The following is a 19,649-nucleotide window of genomic DNA, read 5'->3' as shown; positions in this document are numbered from 1 at the left end:
ACCAGGGGAAGAGCATAAGAAAATCCTAGATCCTAAAGATATGAGTGAGAGGAAAATGAGACTTAAACAGTGGATATCAGAGATTCTGAAACTAGGTTTTTCCCCCAGCAATGTCCCTTCAGGGTCTTGGGAACTAGGAACTGAACACAAAGCAGGATGGCTGCTGAGAGGCCTCACAGATGGGCACCTGCCATTGCAAGTAATTTATTTTGAGGAAAAAAGATAGAGAGAGAGAGAGAATACATGTGCTTTGTGGTTTGCAGATTCCCAAGTACATGTAAAGATTATTATTATGATTAAGCCACTTCTTGAGTAGGAAGTGTTTGATTCCATGGAATTATTAAAAACACTCTTTTCATGTTTACCAAATGTCCCTTAGAATAATGATGAATCACTTAACAGCTTCAGCTAATTCCATTAAGCCCAAGCCTTTTAGGACAGGCTGTGTTTGAGGTGACCTATGGTTTCCCTCAAAGTCTTGCTGGCTGTATTGGTAAATAACAGCCACTACAAGCCAGAGCTCACATTGTCCTTTTCTTGCCCACTTTTGCTTGACACATGAATTCATCCTCCATCAAGTGAACAGAGCAAGCCAGGCTGGGAAGCACAGTTGGACTTTCACCAGATATCACTGCTGACTTGCCAGCTAATGTGTTCCTCCAATATGTGCAAAGGCAAAGGCAAAAACACAGTCCTAGTTCTCTGTAAGCATAATACACTCCAGTGTAATCTTGAGACTTCAGAAATAAACTGTGGAATACTCTGCCCCCTCCCCCATTCTCCCAGTTTACTTCCTAATTTATTAAGCCTCTTAATAAAACAATGTAAATTTAATCAAAGTAGAATAAAAAATTATTAGAATATTAAAAAATTAAAAACATATGTAGGTCTCTTCAGAAAAGAAAACTTAACTGGCTTTGTCAATAAACAATATGTCAACATCTTCCTAGAAAAATACAGAGTTTCCTATAATTTGCATAAAGGTTATGTTTAGCAAACCTCTCAGACTTCCTACTACACAAAGTTTTCTGAAGAAGACTTTTGCAGTAATAGGTTCATGAATGAAAGCGTTCTTGACAATGCCATCGCTAAGCACCATATCTGACATATGGCAAGAGCTTAGTAAATATGGGTTGAGTGGAGAGTGAATAAGTACAATTTATCTGCAGTGAAATTTTGAAATTATGAAATGAACATCTAAACTTACTCTATGGGAATTTTTGAGAGGCCTTCCTGAGAAATGGGCATGGGAGTTGTGTAGTTTGTGACTGTAAATCAAGACTATTGCAACGAATTTTTAGATGACCTGGAGTCTCATTTTCCTTAAAAATACCCCAAAATAACAAAAGTGAGACAAAGTAAAATAAAGGGCAACAACTTCTAAGGGAACTGTTGAGGGTGTTGTTGTTGTTGTTGTTTTTACTCTTAAGTAGTCAAGAATAAAAGCAGATGGGCCTGGAAAGAAGAATAGCCATCATTATTTTTTTATTATTATTATTAATTATTCACTATATTTATGGGTCCCAATCTGTACGCCAAACTGCTGAACACATTAGGGGTTTGCAATGTAGATACTATTTTCATTTCACAGAGGTAGTAACTGGTAAAGAAAAAAACTTGTAAGTAGTATATGTAGTATTAAAATGCAAGGCTGAAAATGAAGATTGCAGATTAAATTAATGGAGAAATCTGGTTTTTCAGATAGTATTTCATTTTACAGAAAACAATTCTGGCATCTATTAGACTTATTGAAAAATGCTGATTACCCAATTAGATAGATATTACTATCAGTGAGGGAATTTGGATCAGGGATTGATTAGATTACTACATAGTTCTACATACTACATACATTACTACATAGTTCTCCTGGCTTGCTGAGAGTTTATTTTACTTATTTTTTAAAAGATTTTATTTATTTATTTGTCAGAGAGAGAGAGAGAGACAGAGAGAGCACAAGGAGAGGCAGAGAGAGAAGCAGGCTCCCCACTAAGCAGGGAGCCCAATGTGGGATTTGATTCCAGGAGCCTGGGATCATGACTTGAGCGGAAGGAAGATACTCAACCAACTGAGCCACCCAGGTGCCCTGCTTGCTGAGAGTTTAAATAGAGAGTGTGTCTATTTTTCAAGTGATAGTGAACATTTTTAAAGTCTTACACTAATGGTGTTCTCTGAATATCCCATGCTCTTTCTAGGTATTATAGAGTTGAAATCAAAATAAAAACAAACTTTAATTTCACTTGATTAAAACAAAAAGTCATCCCCAGAAACTGGTTTGCTCAGCTAAATCAATCCATCCTTCCTTCCTTCCTTCCTTTCCTCCTTCCTTCCTTTCTTAGATTTTATTTATTTATTTGAGAGAATATGGTGAGGTGGAGAAGATGGGGGGGGGAGGGTCAGAGGGAGAAGCAGACTCCCTTTGCTCAAGGTTTTTAAGCTAGTTAACAAAGGCAAGCTTGGTAATTAGAACCCTATAGAGTTCCAGCATATTCTCCATTTTAATGTGAAGTTTTCAGGTTAATGTTATGCTGAAAAGCACCCCTAAAAGCTTTCTGTCTCATGCTTCCTGGATCAGAAAGCATCTAAAATCTTATTTTGCTTCTTCTTTGAAAGATTAAAGATTCTCAGTTTGTTACATCTTTTTGGAATGCCCATTCATGGTTAAGAAGCAATTAACCAGAACCACTTTATTGGTGCTTCCTTTCCTATCCCTCCTCCTCTCCACATTTATCCTTCTGCTAAAGTTGCTTTTTGTGCCAAAAAGTAAAAGACTTGAAAATAATGCTCATAATGCACCATAAAGGAAACCAAATGTTTTGGGACAGTATGAAGAACAAAGATTTGTACTATTTTTTATGACTCACTTTGAGCAATCACAGGTGGTCCTTAAATTGGCAGTTGTTAGCTTTTAAAAGCAAAATATGTATGCATACATAATAATAAGTTGTGTGGGGACCATTTCAAGGTTCCATGTTCCAAGAATGAGTCACCTATAGCCATGCATCAGAGAATAATAATTGTATGAAGCTAAGGTAAAGTTCCTACTATCTTTGTCTTCATTCTTAAAGTGTATATGTGTTTAAAGTAATGATTAAAGAGAACATGACTTCTTGAAACATTTTAATTCTCTTTGGAACACTTAGATTTTACGTGGAATGGCACAACATATGTTTTCAAAAGAACCTAGAGAATTTGGACTGTAACAGTACAAAATTATGGAATTTGAAGCTCAATCAGTCCCATATTCTGCCTAATGCAGGAATCCCTATTAGATTATCCCTGGTATGTCCATCCAGATTTTGCTTTAAAATAGTCAACAATCTATACAGAAACAATTGTTGACTGTAGATAGATAGATGGACAGATAAGAGTACAGATAATAACATAAGTAAATATTCACTTCGCTATGAATGAGTCAAGTTACCATTCTAGAATTCACATATCTTAGGTACCTGTGGTCAACTGTGGCATAACTGCCATCATCATTATTAATTCAATAAAATGGTAATTATGTTATTTAATACATGTTTTTGGACCAACTGCAAAGAATTGTAAATATGCCTAAACATAAACATGCTCTAGAAAAATACTTTTCAACAAAATAGGGAATAAGGACTAAAGAGTGAAGATAACTAGGGATATTTCTTAATTTGATTATGAGCATAGGTACTCATACCACTGCATCCAGAGAGAAACATGAAGGAGAAGCTAAGAGAGATAATACAAAGCCCCCAGAAGAGGAACCTACCAACAATAACAAAAGCCTGAAACGCAGAATCAAACATAGGATGTGGGCAAAATTAAGTTTTCCAAGAAAGTTTCAGAACCCTTTCAACAGGCCAACTTCTCGAACTGTCCAAAAATTCATTTATCTAGGACTGTGTAAAAGCATCTCAAGTAAGAGATTTATTCATGTGAAGCTTCTTAGGCATTTGAATGACAGACTGGGGCAAACAGGGTCCAATATTTCTGTCCTCAAACCTCAGAGCACTACTGGGCTGGTAAAACAACCCTTACTCAGCTGGTTTACTGCAATGCAATGAAACAGTCTTAGGAGAGATACTACATTAAATCAAGTCCCTGAAATGACGAATTCCGCTTCTCCCTGGGACCGTGCGGAGGCTCAGAAATCAGACTCATCTTGGATGCAGAGTAAAGAAGCTTTTTTTTTTTTTTTTTTTTAAACTTCACAGAGTTCTCCACCTCTGCGTCGCATTAGCCTGGAAAGGATGCTCCTACACAACTGCAAGGGCATGCAGAGGGGGACGTGACGCCCTTAGGGAGGGGGGACCAAGATCCCAACTGACCTTTTTGCTGTTTAAAGGACTGAATCGAGCCTGAGTGGTGGACCATTTTCACTCTGCGCGTCCCCGCTGGGTTCGGAAGCTGTCCGAGAGGGAGGCGGAGGAACAGGAGCCAGACTCTCTGAGAGGCTCCCGGGCGCCACACAATCCCTGAGCCTCCGCGAGCGCGCTGCAATCCAACACCTGCTTTAGCCGGCACTTTGCTCCTAAGGCTGCGCGCCCACCGTTGTTATGGCAACGCCGGAGGGCGGTCCAGAGTCCAGCTCCCCTTAGCGGCTACTCGGGGAATTAACCTCGCATCCCCAGAGCGTCCAGTGCCGCAGTGTGGGTGGGCGTTGCGTTGGGTTTGCCTGGCAAGGGAGGGGAGGACTTTTCTTAGCGACTATAAATAAATCCTAGCAAATCTCTGGAGCCACTGAGTAATTACCTCTTTTTCAAGTTTCGAGTCTGGTTATTATATTGAGACACAGTTTTGATTTCCTGAAAGTTGGTCTGTAAATACTGGCACTTACAGAAGGGCAAAGCTGATCTCGCCTCTGAGAGAAATGCAGCAGCAGATGGAGAGACGTTTCTGTCTTTCCCTCTCAAACTCGAGCATAGAAATATGGATAACTTTCACTTAGCCACTAGAATGGTTTTATTAGATAAGTTATGTTAAATGTCAAGCACATTACACGTGAGTTATCCTCTTGTATTTGAGCTATTGAGGCCTCGAATCATACGATAGTGACATTGGGCCATTTATTTACCTACTAAGTAATAGGTGTTGAGAAGACACTATCTACCATGCTAAATGTAATCCTCACAAAAGCCATATAAAGTAGATAGAATATTATTTTAATATAGTAAAAGAAACTGAGGCCTGGGACAACAAAGAATTCTCAAGACCATAAAAACCAACACTTTAGTTAAGAGAGGTGATATCTGACACGCAAAGGGGTGAAGTAACTTGGGGAGGACCAAATCACAGTGGCCCCAAAATAGGGACAGGAGCCAGTTCGGCACCTTCCTCAGTGGCCTCTCTCGTCTTCTTACCTTCTTCTTCCTGCTGCCGGATTCAAACCTCATAGCTCCTCCTGGAAGATGGAGCATTACCGCACAGACACAGAAAGCAACTATGCTTTTCCTGATTTTTGAAGGTTTGTGAGACTAACTCAGTCAGTTGAAGAATTTAATTAAAGGGAGATGGAAAAGAGAAAGATGGAATGATGTCAAGGTTTTCAAAACCCCAAACAGGTTGAGTTACCATCATGCTTTGATTTCACCTGTAGTGTATAGCACAAGGGCAGTAAAGGAATGCAGCTTTGGACAGGAAAACATTCCAGTTAAATATGACTGCATAATCACTCTGAAACTAAAAGATTTAAACTAGAATTTATTAATATCTCTCATGATATTTCAGAAGTTGGTTAGTCAGCCTGGTGGTTCTGACTAGATTTTTCTTGAGTTTTCTGTGGCTAGGCACTGAGGAGAGAGAAATTTGATTCTACTCTCAGGGAAAGGCATATAGCATAGAATGTGCAGCCTTCTTTAATGAAGGATAATGGTTTTTCCAGAAGGAAGATGTTGAACATTCAGTAAAAGCCCAGGATGCAAACATTGAAGAAATACTTGGTAATGAAAAATTAACTCAGTGTGAGTTTATCTCCAACTGAAGACCCCTTCTTGAATGAAGGATAATGGATTTTCCAAAAGGAAAATGTTGAACATTCAGTAAAAGCTCAGAATGCAAACATTGAAGAAATACTTGGTTATGAAAAGTTAACTCAGTGTGAGTTTATCTCCAACTGAAGATCCAGAAAAAAACCTCAGAGATTATCTCCACAGAGCTTCATTTTACAGCTATTTTACAAAGGGGGCTTTGAAGCCCGAAGCAATAAATGAATATCTGAGTTTGTCTTGGTTATGTTTATTTCATCTTCAGTTAAAATTCTAATATAGCTTGACTTATAGGTCATTCTGACACAGTCCAACTCATTGGATTCTAATAGCACCCAATCTCATGATTACATTAGATCATATAATTAAAGACTAGTTCATGGCAGCAAAGCAAAGCTCAATAAATATCACATACTATTATAATTATAACTCCTGAGGATCTGATCTTCTTTTACAAACACTTTTAAATCACTATTGGAATCAGAAATATTTTTGAAATATGAGCTTTAATTCAATTTATGATCAGGAGGAACAGTTGAAAGAATTAAAGGCTCATGGTTCTACTCTACACTTCCAGGCATAAGGACATCTTCAATTTCCTAGAACCTCTTCTTTGTGCTGATGTCTTATTTTCTCCAACCACAACTCAGCAGGAGGTAAGGATGTATAGGCACTGGAGCTAGGAATGAGTTAAGAATTTGAACCTCATTAGAAATTAATTATTTTTAAAAAGCGATTTTGTATATCTAACACCACGGCACCCTAGCCTCTGCAGTGCAACTATGATTAAATTATATTCTCATAAAGTTGATTAGTTTTAATTAGTAATATTTTAGGCTGGACTGACATACTGGCTAGCAGGGAATTCAAAGAATATCTTTGCTTGTTTTAAAATCGTCTTTTAAGGAAGGTTGCTAGAGGAACAGCTTTTGTGAGGGGCCTAGGCAATTTCAAGCACCATCTGCTTTACAGGAAAGGCAATGCAAAGAGAAGGAAAGGCTGTATGTGTATGTGTATGTATTCTGAAAGTGGAGATGGAGGGGTTTGAACAAAGACCTTCCCAAAAAATAAATCTTTCTGTGATCTGATAAGAAATATTTTGAATCTAACATTTCCATTGTAGAAAGTTTAGAAATGAATACTTAATAGCCTCATCAGAGAAGGCTAAACTGATTTTTTTTTTTTTTTACTATTTTTGGTTTCAAATTTCTTTCTTCAAATTTTAAAAATGAGAAAATACTTTATATAATGTTCAGTGAGGGAACATGATTATCATACATAATGATCTTAACTATGTTTTGCAATATATTAAAAAAAAAAAGACTTGAAAGAAACATACCAAAATGTCCAAAATAACTAATTTTGCAAGTAAGGATTAAGGCTGATTTTTTTAGACCTCCATATTTTTTTTGACATGTTCTACACTGAATTAATATTGATTACATACATATATTTTTAAACTCCTTCAGTATCTATCATTCTACCAATCTAATTTTTCTTTTTCAGTCTTGGACCCTGGTTTTCTTTGTTCTGTTTCCTTGCGCAGGTCTCTGCGGTGTTAGCTCTCCCACAGCTCACCACCTGTCTCCTGTCCTTCTTAGGTAATTAATCTATCAGGCCCCATGCTAACTTTTGCCTCCCCAAGAGGTAAGAAACTCTGCTTTTACATCAAGCGGTTTTCTATTCCTTTGAACTCAGAAATATGACCATTTAGCTCAGCCAATTGTGAGGTTCCCCATTTTGTGCTCTATCACAGGAACTGAGAGAGTTCTGTCGTTACCTCTTTGTATCTTGAATAAATGACTTAATTGAAACTGGGATTGCCGATTCTGCTTCTCTTTGCCTCAATGGAAACTGAAATAAAGATATTCTCTTTGCAGTCATTCTCTTTCTAGAATCCAGTCATTTAAGGTATTAATGGACAAAATGAAATAGCCAAGTCACACCGGTAATGGGTTTATTTGCAAAGAGTAAGGAAGGGAGAAGGGGAGAGAGAGTTCTCCCAGAGACATTCTTATAGGGAGACTCTGATCTCCCTGAGAACAGATAGAGTGTTTCTGTTTCTTCAGAGACCAGTACAGTTCCAGTCACACAAGCTCAATGAATACTTACTAGTGAATAAATAAAGAAAGTAATTAATTTAAAATGACTTCAAGAAAAATGCTGCTTTAGTGACCTGAGCAGTTGTCTTCTTTATGCAAAACCAAGAGAAATGATATTAAACCACTTATATATTTTATATATATATTTATATTTAATCTATTAACTACTTTCTTGGTTCTAGTCACTATCCATGGTTTATTAAAGGTATAAATAAGCTCTTGAAAAAAACGAGTGCTGTGATAAATGGAAGGGTGGAATACAATTTAACAATTGCTTCCCCAAAGCCTTGGGCTCCTGGGCACACGTGACAGTGTAACAACAGGTTAGTCCTGCTGACAGCCAGTCTAGACACTCAGAGAAGCATTCAGAAGTGACGTTCCTAATGGATCTAAGTGAGTAAGAGAAAGCACTGGAGGAAAATCAGCAGCTTCTACCTAATCTGAATCTAGCCTGAGGTGGTCTTGTTACACAGTATTCTGAAGAGACAGGGACACAAAACAGTTTAAGAAGACAGCATTAAGAGAAGGCAGATGTGTAGAATAAAGGAGGTAATGACAGAATAAACATTTTCTATTTTACTTCTCTAACTTGAAAACTTTACCATTATTTCAAGTTGTCTACAGAATGGAGTCCATGTTTATCATTCTATCATTCAAGGAGCTCCATGATCTGCTCTCAGCACTTTCTAATCTTGTTTCTAAGACTCTCTATACTCAGTTTTGGTCCTACAATGGTTTTCTTCCTCATAAGCCTCTCTGCTTTTGCTGCTGCTGTTTTCTGCACTTGGGATGCTCCTTCTAAAACTCCTGTCCTAGTCATGTTTTCCCCACCCCTACTCATCCTTTAAGGCCCCAGAGCAATGCCAATTCTAAAACGAAGACTTCCTCTTTCCACATCCACCCACTATGAAGCCAATTAGATGTGAATTTAATCTCCTATAATTCCTATAGAATATGACTAACATCATTTCATGGCATTTTTCATCATGTTTGTATTATGCATTAGATATACACTCCTTTGAAAGTTATCACAAACATTTATTGTTTGTCAAAAAAGTCTAATAATAAGACATTCAAAGATAAGTCCAGTGTATTAATTACCTTTCAAAATTTACATGCAAGACTGTGGTTTTATATTGTTCTGTGATTTTACTTATTCTAGGTAGATAATTTCATAAAGATTGGTCCTGTTGTTTTGAAAATCTAGGACTGTAATAGTTGTTGGTTTATTTTCTACATCTGTTCATCTTCATAAGCTCTTAAACTGATACTCTGGTCATATTGACTACTCTACCACATTTGGTGAGCTTCCATGCTCTTGAGTCAACTTTTCCATAAATACTCACCTAGAGTTCTAGGTGTGAATGTTGTTTATAGCTAGCATCTACTCTTATAGCCTGATGCTTCTATCAACTGGTATAGGTCTGTGCTGTGTCAGTTGTTGGGGTTATTTGCCAGTTGGAGTGGAAATAAAGTAGCTTCTGCAGTTACCTATTTTCTTTTCAGAGAAAATAAGTGTGTGGTCCCTGGGAAGCTGGACTAACTGGCTGTGAATACACTGTGCTCTCTGTTTGAATATAACCAGTCCAGGGGGAGTAAAGAATGTGTCTACTGCCTTGACATTCTTCCAAAGACATTAAAAATGTAATATTAAGAAATCCTTTAGAGATACCTGGGTGGGTCTGTCGGTTAAATGTTTGCCTTCGGCTCAGGTCATGATCCCAGGGGCCTGGGATGGAGTCTCACATTGGCTCCTTGCTCAGAAGGGAGCCTGCTTTCCACTCTCTCTCTCTGTCTGCTACTCACCCTGCTTGTACCCTCTCTCTCACTCACTGACAAATAAATAAATAAAATCTTAAAAAAAAAGGAAATCCTTTAAAAAGATAGTGTGCATGAAAATTTATTTCCTGATATATTGTTTATTAGTAACAAACTTCAAAAGAATATTTCAGTATGAGATCCATTTTTGCAAAAAAAATATATGCATAGATAGAGCTATAGTAATAAAATTAAAACATATCAAAGTCGACATAAAGAAAATACGAGTGAAGTAATAATTTTTTCTTTCATTTTGCTTACTGATATTTTAACCTTATTTTCCATTTATTCCTAGAGTGACAGTATGTTCTGGGTTGCTTTTGTTTCAGTGTAATCATTAATAGCTCAAACTTTAAAATGTATCCTGTTTTGGACAGTAAGTCAAACAGTCACTTTAACCACCAAATACATATTACTTACATTAGAAGAATAAGTGTAAAGAAATAAAAAATGATAAAAATGCATTTAGAAATAATCTGGGTAGAAAATGTTGTTATGCCATTTTAATCCAATAGTAGCACAGATTTAAAATTGAAAAGGAAAATCAGCACTTGGCCATCGAGGTCCTCTTTTTAACCTGGCAGAGAAATGTGGAAGAGATGGCACTACTTTGGGAGTCTAGAGCTTATAGACTGGTGTATAAAGTAGTATGCTCTCCAGCAGCGTGCAAATCACCTTGCCTTCTTGGTTCAAGGTATCCTATCTGTAAGAAGGCTGATGGATTAGATGCTTCCTAACTTCTCTTCTGTCCCTCATATTCTAGGATTCTTGTCAATTGGAAGAAAATTTCTGCTCTGACTTCAGAAATACAATCCTTTTGGCTGGTTTGACCAGGATTAGTCCTCTTTCCTCTCTGAAGGAAAATAGTGGAAATCGTACAGAAAATCTACAAATATGAACTCTGTGGCAATATGAGCTTGAGTGGGGTCAGAAATTAATCACTAATATGATGAACAGACTGTTTGCCAAAATAAAAGCTATAGGATGGAGAGATTATTGAAGTAATTATTTAATGTGACACCACTGAATTTACTTAAAAAACAAATACTGGCAACTTGAAAGCAAGTCAATAATCAATGTGCCATTCATAGCCTTTATATTCATTAAATTAAATCTAAGTAATTTATGTTAGCATCACTGAGTAGATGATCACATAATGTTACCTTAAAGAATATACAGTAAATTATACTTTATATCAAATAAAGTTCTTCTTCCTCCCTTCCTATAATTTCTATAATTCCTATAATTAATAAGAAAAAGCTACATATATTTTCAGTACATTTAAGAGATATATACTGAAATCTATTTGCCAAATTCAGCCAGGATATATATTTTTAGTCTTTGCAAGCTTTATACTAGAAGAAGAGTGCATCTTCGTAATTTCTTTAAGAATAGACAGCAAATGGTTATATAACCTCTAAATGTTTGAAGCTCTAAGTATTCCATGTTTGTGGTGTTTTATTGTAAAACTGTTGCTAAACATTAAAAAAAAAACTAGAGCATCATATTTTATACAATAAAAACATTAATTTTCTTACAGTCCCTTGCAGGAAAGTTTGGACCTTAACTCTAGTGATTATATTTTCCAATCTTCAAATTAGGTTTTGTCACCTAGGAATCAGTAAAATATTGACTAAGGAAGACCAAAAAGAGACTGATCATACTCTTTAATATGCAATGCTGGAAGCTAGAATAGCTTCTTCAGGATGATGATATAAATGACTTTATCCCAGAATCACATACCTCTACACAAGATATAATTATTCTCAAGTCTTGGAAGAAATTTGAAGATTTGCAATAATTTGAGGAATATATAACTTACATAGTCTGATTAAACACTTACGGGTTCTACTTAAAAAAAATTAACTTAGAAAAAAGACCTCAAGATAAAAGATGAGTAAAATATAATAATATCAGATCCTGATTTACCTAATTAAATTCAAATGGACAATAACACACTCTCCAGAGATACTTAATATAAGAACTATAAAAAGCTATCAAAAAGAAAACACAAAAAAATCCTAATTATTAATTCAATAAATCCAGGTAGTTGGGAGTGGGAGAAGTATGAATGTTATGGAAGCCTAAGGAGGGGAGAATTAGAAAAGAAAAGTGGAAGATGAAAATAGTATTAAGATCTTCTTTTATTGGGGAAGGGATCAACAAAAGGCAAAGGAGAAGCATGCATGTTAATAGAAAAAATAATTTGGTTTAACTCATTTAATTATGAGAACAAGGGGGAAAAAGTTATATTTAATGAATAGGAAAAGAATGATGAATTGTCCAATGAGAAAACGAATGAAATATATTACACCTTGATCAAACCAGGAAAAATAAAAGGAAAATGTGGACTCAACAATCAACATAAATTATAGGTTCAAAGCAAAATGGAATGAAAAAGATCAAGTTATTGGCCAATATCCCAAATATGAGCACTCTTTTTTCCCCACAAAAGACAGTGACTTAAACTGGATTAAAATCAAGATATGTACTCCATGAGAAATAAATATTTAATGTAAAGTAATAAAGGGTGGTCATAGTGATTCTAGGTAAATGAAAAAAGAAAGCAAGCAAGTCTAGCCATATTGATGTCAGTCATGATGGAATTTCACATTAGAAGGACTAAAATGTTAAAAAGGTACATTGCCTAAAGATAAAGGTATAATTTATAAATAAGATGTAAGTCATATATTTTATGCACCAAACTTTACAGCCTTTAATTAAAAAAAAACAATGAAATCAACAAAACTACAACTGTAATGGAAGACAATATATACTTCTCAAAAAATTTAAACAGTATAATGGACCAAATAACAAATAAAGATCTAGATGGACTTACTGCAATCAATGAACTTCATTTAACAGAATTTTATAAGATCATCATACATTATCTTACTTTGCGCACATTCACAAAAATCAATCATGTGCTTTGTTACGTTCCTTTTGTGTCAGCTTCACTAAACTACAGCCATGTTCTCCAGAATTGGTTTCCCAATATAGTTCCAGGTTAAAGCTGATCAAAAAGACATTTGTACAAGGATAGTAAACCTACAGGAAAGCAGTAGCCAGTGCACTCTGAAGGTCATTGTGCTTTCAAGCAATGAGAGAATGACACAGGTATAGACAGAGTCTAGCTAGCCCCTTTTTTTCCCAGTACCAGATTCAGCTTTTTTTTTTTTTTCCCTCTATGGAAATGCCATGCAGAGGCCATAGTCTTTCCACAGGGGGCTCCACCAATGCTCCATGATGGTCCCATTCCAGACTCCCTCACAAACTCTTGATTTCTTTGCCACACCCAAGTGCTTCAGGAAAGCTGGTTAGTGGCTTTTCTCTGATTCCCCAACATTCCTTTTTGGACTATTCTCCCAAAATTCCCATTCCTATAATAAATCCCAATTCCATAATACTTACAGTGTATCTCATTCTGTTTTGCTCATTGAACCCTGATTGATAAAAGGAACAAAAGAAGGAAGAGTAAAGCAAAACGGGGAAAAAAATAATGCAGAGTATTTACAGACTACATTGTAAGATTATAATCTAAAAAAAATCATAAATAAAATGAAAAAAATTTTTCTCTGGTAGTCAGGGAACGATAAGTTAAAATAACAAGGTATATTTTTAGGCTCTTCACATTAGCAAAAATGGATAGGAGCCATGATATCTATTTTTATAGAGGATGTTGGGAAAAGCATTCTTTCATACATTGCTTTGGAATCGTGAAGGATTACAGCTTATTTTAACCAATAATCCATCTCTTAGAAGTCTATTCCATTCAAACAAAGCAGCCATAAATAATGACCCATAAATAATGATCCACATGCTTATTGCATCATTGGTCTTGGTTGCAAAATACTAGAACAAAGCTCATACCCAGCAATATAGTAAATTATGGTTTATCCTACTAAGGCATCTATATGATTAGTTGACAGGAAGAAAATATACAGAAATCTATGTACTGGGCTGTTAACATGGGTAGGTAGGTTAATACAACTGGATGGAAGAGAGGGAGAGAAGGAAGCCTAATAAGGGAAAAAGAAAAACAACTAGACATTCAAAAGCATGTGAATATCCACATGTGTGCATTTATACATGAATATCCACATGAATGCATAAAGTTATGGATATGTATGTGCAAAACAAAATTAAACATTAAGGACATTCTCATAATCTGGCCCAATCTAATTTAATGCACCAGATTTCTCTGGACTTCCCAGGAAACTCTGGGTCAGAATATATTCCTTGATCTGCTTCACAAAAACAGCCCAAAATACTTCTCTTTGTTTCCTCTTTGGGGAACACTCTCCATCTGCTGTTATCTGCTGTTCATCAAGTTCTCCCAGGCCGAGTTGATGTGCCACCTCTTCCTTGAATATACCAACCCACATGAAGTCTCTTCTGAACTTGTTCATCTTTGTTAAATAATTTAGCACTTAATTATATAGGATCATGAATTATTCTGATTCTTTTGTGCCTGTTAGTCATGTCCCTAATGATTAATCCTATTCTCAGGTTTCTATTTCTCTTAACAGATGCATCACCAAATTGTACCTTTAGTGTAATGACTGTTATGTTTAGCATAATGCTTGGTATTTGGTTTCCAAACAGGGAGATGGTTAGAAAAGTATCCAGCCTTGACCTCAGAAGATCTCAGATACAATCTGTGTTCTGTTACTTCCTAAAGAATGTGTCTGAGTGTATTTTGTTTCTCTCAGCTTTAGTTCTGGTATCCATGGTCTCTGACATTTAACATAAAACTTGAAAACAGCCTGGATTGTGGAAAGAGTTCCGAGTTTAGGGTCAGCTAATCTGGCTTTGAGTCTGGACACTATAATGGTTTTTATCTCAGATAGCATTTAGCAATGATTGACTTATGTCCCTGCATTCATGTGATTTTGGTCTGTCTATAGCTGTGACACTTGTAACCAGTACTAATGCCACCCCAACTGGCATACTTAAGTGTATGAAAGGAGTCATTATTAATGATTACATTGGATGGGGTAACAGTTATATATAAGGACTGTCTCTGGCAAACCAGAACCTACAGTAACCCCATCTAGAATAAATGCTTGAACCATAGGTCCGTCATTTGTTAGTAGCAGGAGATAGATTTATTCTTTATTCACCCTTTCTGTTCTCACCCTGCCCCTAGTGGAGATGATAGGTCCATAGTAAAACAGAATAGAGAGACAGAATATTGGTGTAACTCATCAGTCACTTGATGAAGGTCAGTCAATATTAACTGGGCTAAGTTTTGCTTATCTTGTCCTCTCTCAAAATTCTGAAGCTGATGAAGCAGAGATGTGGGGTTTATTAACAAGGGACAAATCTGACTTTGGGGTTCTTTATTAGCCTTACCTAGTATTTTTTTTTTAAAGGATTTGAAGGCACTGTCAACATTATGAATTGAGAGATTTATATAAATATTTGGATTTGTAACTTGGAAAAACTGAGGACATCTATTAAAACTGAACCTTGGTTATCACTTGTCAAAGGTCAAGTGGGACTGAAAATTCAGTGTCTCCTCTCTAACTCTCTATCTCATCACATTTTTCCTGAAGTTGAAGTTTAGTTCTATTTACCATTCCCTTTGGGATATTGTGGACTGCCTGCTTAACTCATCCACTTTTTCCTACTGAGACCCTAAATGCTTTTTAGACATTCTGAGCTTCAGGTGAACCTTGTTCCAGCAACTTGCAACCAACTCTTTCAGAGTGGTTTTGGGAGCAAAAAAAAACAAAAACAAAAACAAAAACAAAACAAAACACAAAGAGCTAGAAAAACTCAGGTTTTGGGAGAGAAAAGAATAGGACTAAAAAGGAGTGGACTCTAGCCATTTTTATGGACTGACTATAATGAAATTAGAAATAATATAAAATACAGTTTTTTTACAGACTGATAACTAGATGGACTGCTTATCATCTGAACACCACAGGCGGGAATGATCATCACAGCTTCCCCCCCCTTTTTTTTTCTTTTTGTTTTTAATAACATACTTATAAATCTGCCTAGAATTTATAAAAGGGATACAAAGATTACATATAAAATAAAAAAGTAATACTTATTTAACTTATAAAATTATTGGGATTTAAACCAGTAATAAGGGAATATGACTTATAAATAGCTTTACAGTGTTAAATAGCTTGACGGTGATGACAATCAATTATGATGGGTCTGTATTTATAAAGCATGATTTTTGGTTTGGGAGGTTTTTAGAATACCCAAACAAAGTGTTTATTTTTTGCTTCTTATTATATTCATTAAACACCTTTTGTTAAAAATGGAGAAAAAAAATCATTAGAATGTTACCAATAGGACTTGAATCAATTTATCACTTATTTAACGTCTTTCTTGTGTTCCCTGATTCCTGAATCCTAGAATCCTAAAGCAAGGAAGAGCCAAAATCTTTGAGGTGGGATTGCAGCAAGGCCATTGGAAGGTGGAGACATTAACACAGAGAAGTAGAAAAAAACAAAAAGAAAGAGGGAAAGATCGTCAACCTACCATTCTCACGTATCATACTAAGGGGTCACCTCATTTTGCTAGATGGTATTTCTGAAAATCCATTTTTGGCAACCATTTTTGGCAACAGGAATTTTGTATGCTGCCTCACTTACAAAAATAGTAGATAATAAGTAGAATAAAATAATAGATGATAAGTAGAATAACAATATAGCAGACTAATGAGAACAATAAGTAGAATAATAGATAATAAGTAGAATAACAACAACTAACTGAATGGGAGCTTAATATGACAAGCACTTATCTTAATCCTCATACTAGCCTCTTGAGGTCAGTACTATTATCTCAAATTTATTAATGAGGAAATTGAAGAACAGGGGAATTAAGGAATATACTCAAAATCCTGCAGTTAGGGAAATGCATAACCAAGACTTGAAAAACAAAAAAAGTAATAGTGACTCTAAGGCTCATGTGGTTGACTGCCATGCTCTGTTCATGTCCCATCTTCTAAGAAGGGACAAATGACCTGCTAGAGAGCTACTTCCATTTCAAGGCATCACTCAAATACTCCTCTGTTGATTAGCCCTTTCAGAATTTGCTGTGTTGAAATTAAACTTTTGACTGAGGACCCACAAATTGTTTTTCTATCTCTTTATGGACAGGCAGATGTTGCTTTTTTTTTTTTTTAAGATTTTATTTATTTATTTGACAGAGAGAGAAATCACAAGTAGACGGAGAGGCAGGCAGAGAGAGAGAGAGAGAGGGAAGCAGGCTCCCTGCTGAGCAGAGAGCCCGATGCGGGACTCGATCCCAGGACCCTGAGATCATGACCTGAGCCAAAGGCAGCGGCTTAACCCACTGAGCCACCCAGGTGCCCCCAGATGTTGCTTTTTATTATTAACATTTATATATCCTTCTCCTGTTGAATTATTTATGTTCAGAAGAGATCCCTTGGGGGCGCCTGGGTGGCTCAGTGGGTTAAGCCTCTGCCTTCAGCTCAGGTCATGATTCAAGGTCCAGGGATCGAGCCCCGCATTGGGCTCTCTGCTCAGTAGGGTGCCTGCTTCCCCCTGCCCCCGCCCCGGGCCTGCCTCTCTGCCTACTTGTGATCTGTCAAATAAACAAAATATTAAAAAAAAAAAAAAAGAAGAGCTCCCTTGCCTTCATGTTCTCTTTCTCTAAATCTCTTTATTATATACTTCCTTTTTATTATATTATGAAATAACATGGTTTTTTATTTTATGTAAAAACATACCTTTTTATTATAACAATAATGAGAAAGCTTATATTTCTATCACATTTTACAAATGATTTTACAACTCAATAATTCTTTCAGTACTCACACAAAAATCTAAATTTGTGAAATGTGTATTATCACCTTCATTTTCTTTATTAAAAATATGACTACTTGCCAAGGTCACACTGCTATTATATGCCCCAGTCTGATCTGGTTTTCTAATTCTGAACTTAATGTTCTTTTTCATTTACTTCATGTACTTTCTCACCAGTATCTGTTGCAAAGGAGATCCACTACAATGTTGTGATGGATGAATGAATGAGCACACGACCTATTAAAGGAAGGTCATTCCACTGCCTTTACATATACATTTACATATATGTATATGTGTGTATATATATATATATATATATATTTATTTATTTTAAAGAACTGCTAGCTTTCTTTTTTTTATTTGCAGAATAGAAAGGGTTGGTCTTTCCCAGGATGTTATTTAGGAATAAAATGGTAAAAAGGAGCAACAATTTCTGGTTTGTAACAATGAAGATTACATTCTCCAACAATAATTTCAAATTAATTTGAGACAGAATTTCCTAAGAAAATGAAATTAAACTATATTCCTTTGAAATTTCATCATGTACCATGTCCAGGAGAATAAGAGTTGTATGCAGAGAGAAACTTTTTTAATACATTAAGGGGAACATCTGGACCTTTATGCCAAAAGAATCATGTGACTCTCCCCACAGTTACTCACCTGGCTTTAAGAGAGGATGAATATCAGCCTTTAGTATGGGAGGCAATTAGTGCTCTGCTTCATACTAGGGAATCATGCATATATATACATATATATGCATATATATGCATATATATACACATACACACAAACACATACACTGTAGTCATGGACTTGGTTAATGGTTTCTTCAGAACACATATAACAAAAGCAGGAACCTGCTACCTAAGAATCTCAGATTAATGCTACAATTTACGTCAGAGAAAGTAATAGAGTACTACACAAACTTCTATTAGTACCACTTTTTAAGGACAGATTATTGTGTAGTTAATTTTATCAACAATATTTTTGAAAATCTACCATTTAATCAGGCACTGTTCTAGGCACTGAGGGTATTGATCAAAACAGAAAAACAAAGCAAAATTTTTTCTCCCACGTATGTACACTCTGAAAATAACAAAAGATAGCATGTCAGATATGTCCTGTGAAGAAAAAAAAAGAGCTCTGGGGTGGGACAGAGGCAAGTAATGTTAAGTTTGATGGCCAGTGAAGGCCCACTCAGCATCCCACTGAAGAAGTGATGTTTGCACAAAGTCCTGAAGGAGGGATGGCAGTAAGCCATGGGCACATCTGGGGCAATAGTGTACCAGACAGAAGCCACAACAGTACAAGCACCTCGAGGTGGGAGGGACCACAGGGAGGTCTTGTGCTCTGTGAGATCATCAGTAGGAGCTGAAATGAGGGGTGGTAACTGGGAGTGTCAACATTTTAAGTAAGGTCTGTATGAGATAAAAGCCTTTGGAGGTTTTTGAGCAGAGCTGTGGTATTATCTGATTTTTGAATTGATTATTGTAAAATAATTACAGCTGCTCTGTCAAGAAGAGAATAGGTGAGGGGTGGGAAGAGGGAGGAAAGATTATAGTGAACACTAGTTAGAAGGTTTCAATTTTCTGGGGAGGGGTGAGCTGACAATCTTTTAGACCAGAGTAGTAACACTGAAGGCGATAAGAAGCAGTTGGGTTATGCATAGATTTTGAAGAGAGAGTCATAGGTAAGTTAACTAATCGATATGCAGAGTAAGAACTGTCAAGGAGGGTCTAAGGAGTTTGTCTGAGTAACTGGAACAACAGAATTGCAACAAAGTCTCTTGATCCAAACAAATGCAACATAAAATCAACCTTGTAAACAAAATTTTAAGTGCATAATACTGTGCTGCTAACTATACCATAACTCTATCTCCAGAACTCAGTCAACTTGCAACTGAAGTTTTGTACCCTTTTGACCAACACCTTTTCATTTTCCCCTCCCCCCAGTTGGTGGTCACAACCATTCCACTGGCC

General features: G+C 36.2%; 1 protein-coding gene across 2 annotated transcripts in view; it reads right to left on the bottom strand.

Annotated features, from left to right (window-relative positions):
- Window positions 1–19,649, bottom strand: part of ANO3 (anoctamin 3) — a 411,475-nt gene that overhangs the window by 260,279 nt on the left and 131,547 nt on the right. Inside the window, exon 1 of one of the 2 annotated variants that reach the window (XM_032359617.1) lies at window positions 4,305–5,109. The exons of the other annotated variant lie outside the window; for it this stretch is intronic. Coding sequence (XP_032215508.1) covers window positions 4,305–4,350 — 46 coding nt within the window. The 5' untranslated portion in view covers window positions 4,351–5,109. Of the gene's footprint in view, window positions 1–4,304; window positions 5,110–19,649 lie in introns of those variants that run through there. 2 annotated transcript variants of the gene reach the window in all.

This window comes from Mustela erminea, chromosome 9 (assembly GCF_009829155.1).
Source record: "Mustela erminea isolate mMusErm1 chromosome 9, mMusErm1.Pri, whole genome shotgun sequence".
Classification (NCBI taxonomy): Eukaryota; Metazoa; Chordata; class Mammalia; order Carnivora; family Mustelidae; genus Mustela; species Mustela erminea.
Note: the sequence above shows the minus strand (reverse complement) of the source record. Positions and strands in the feature narration are given on the sequence as shown.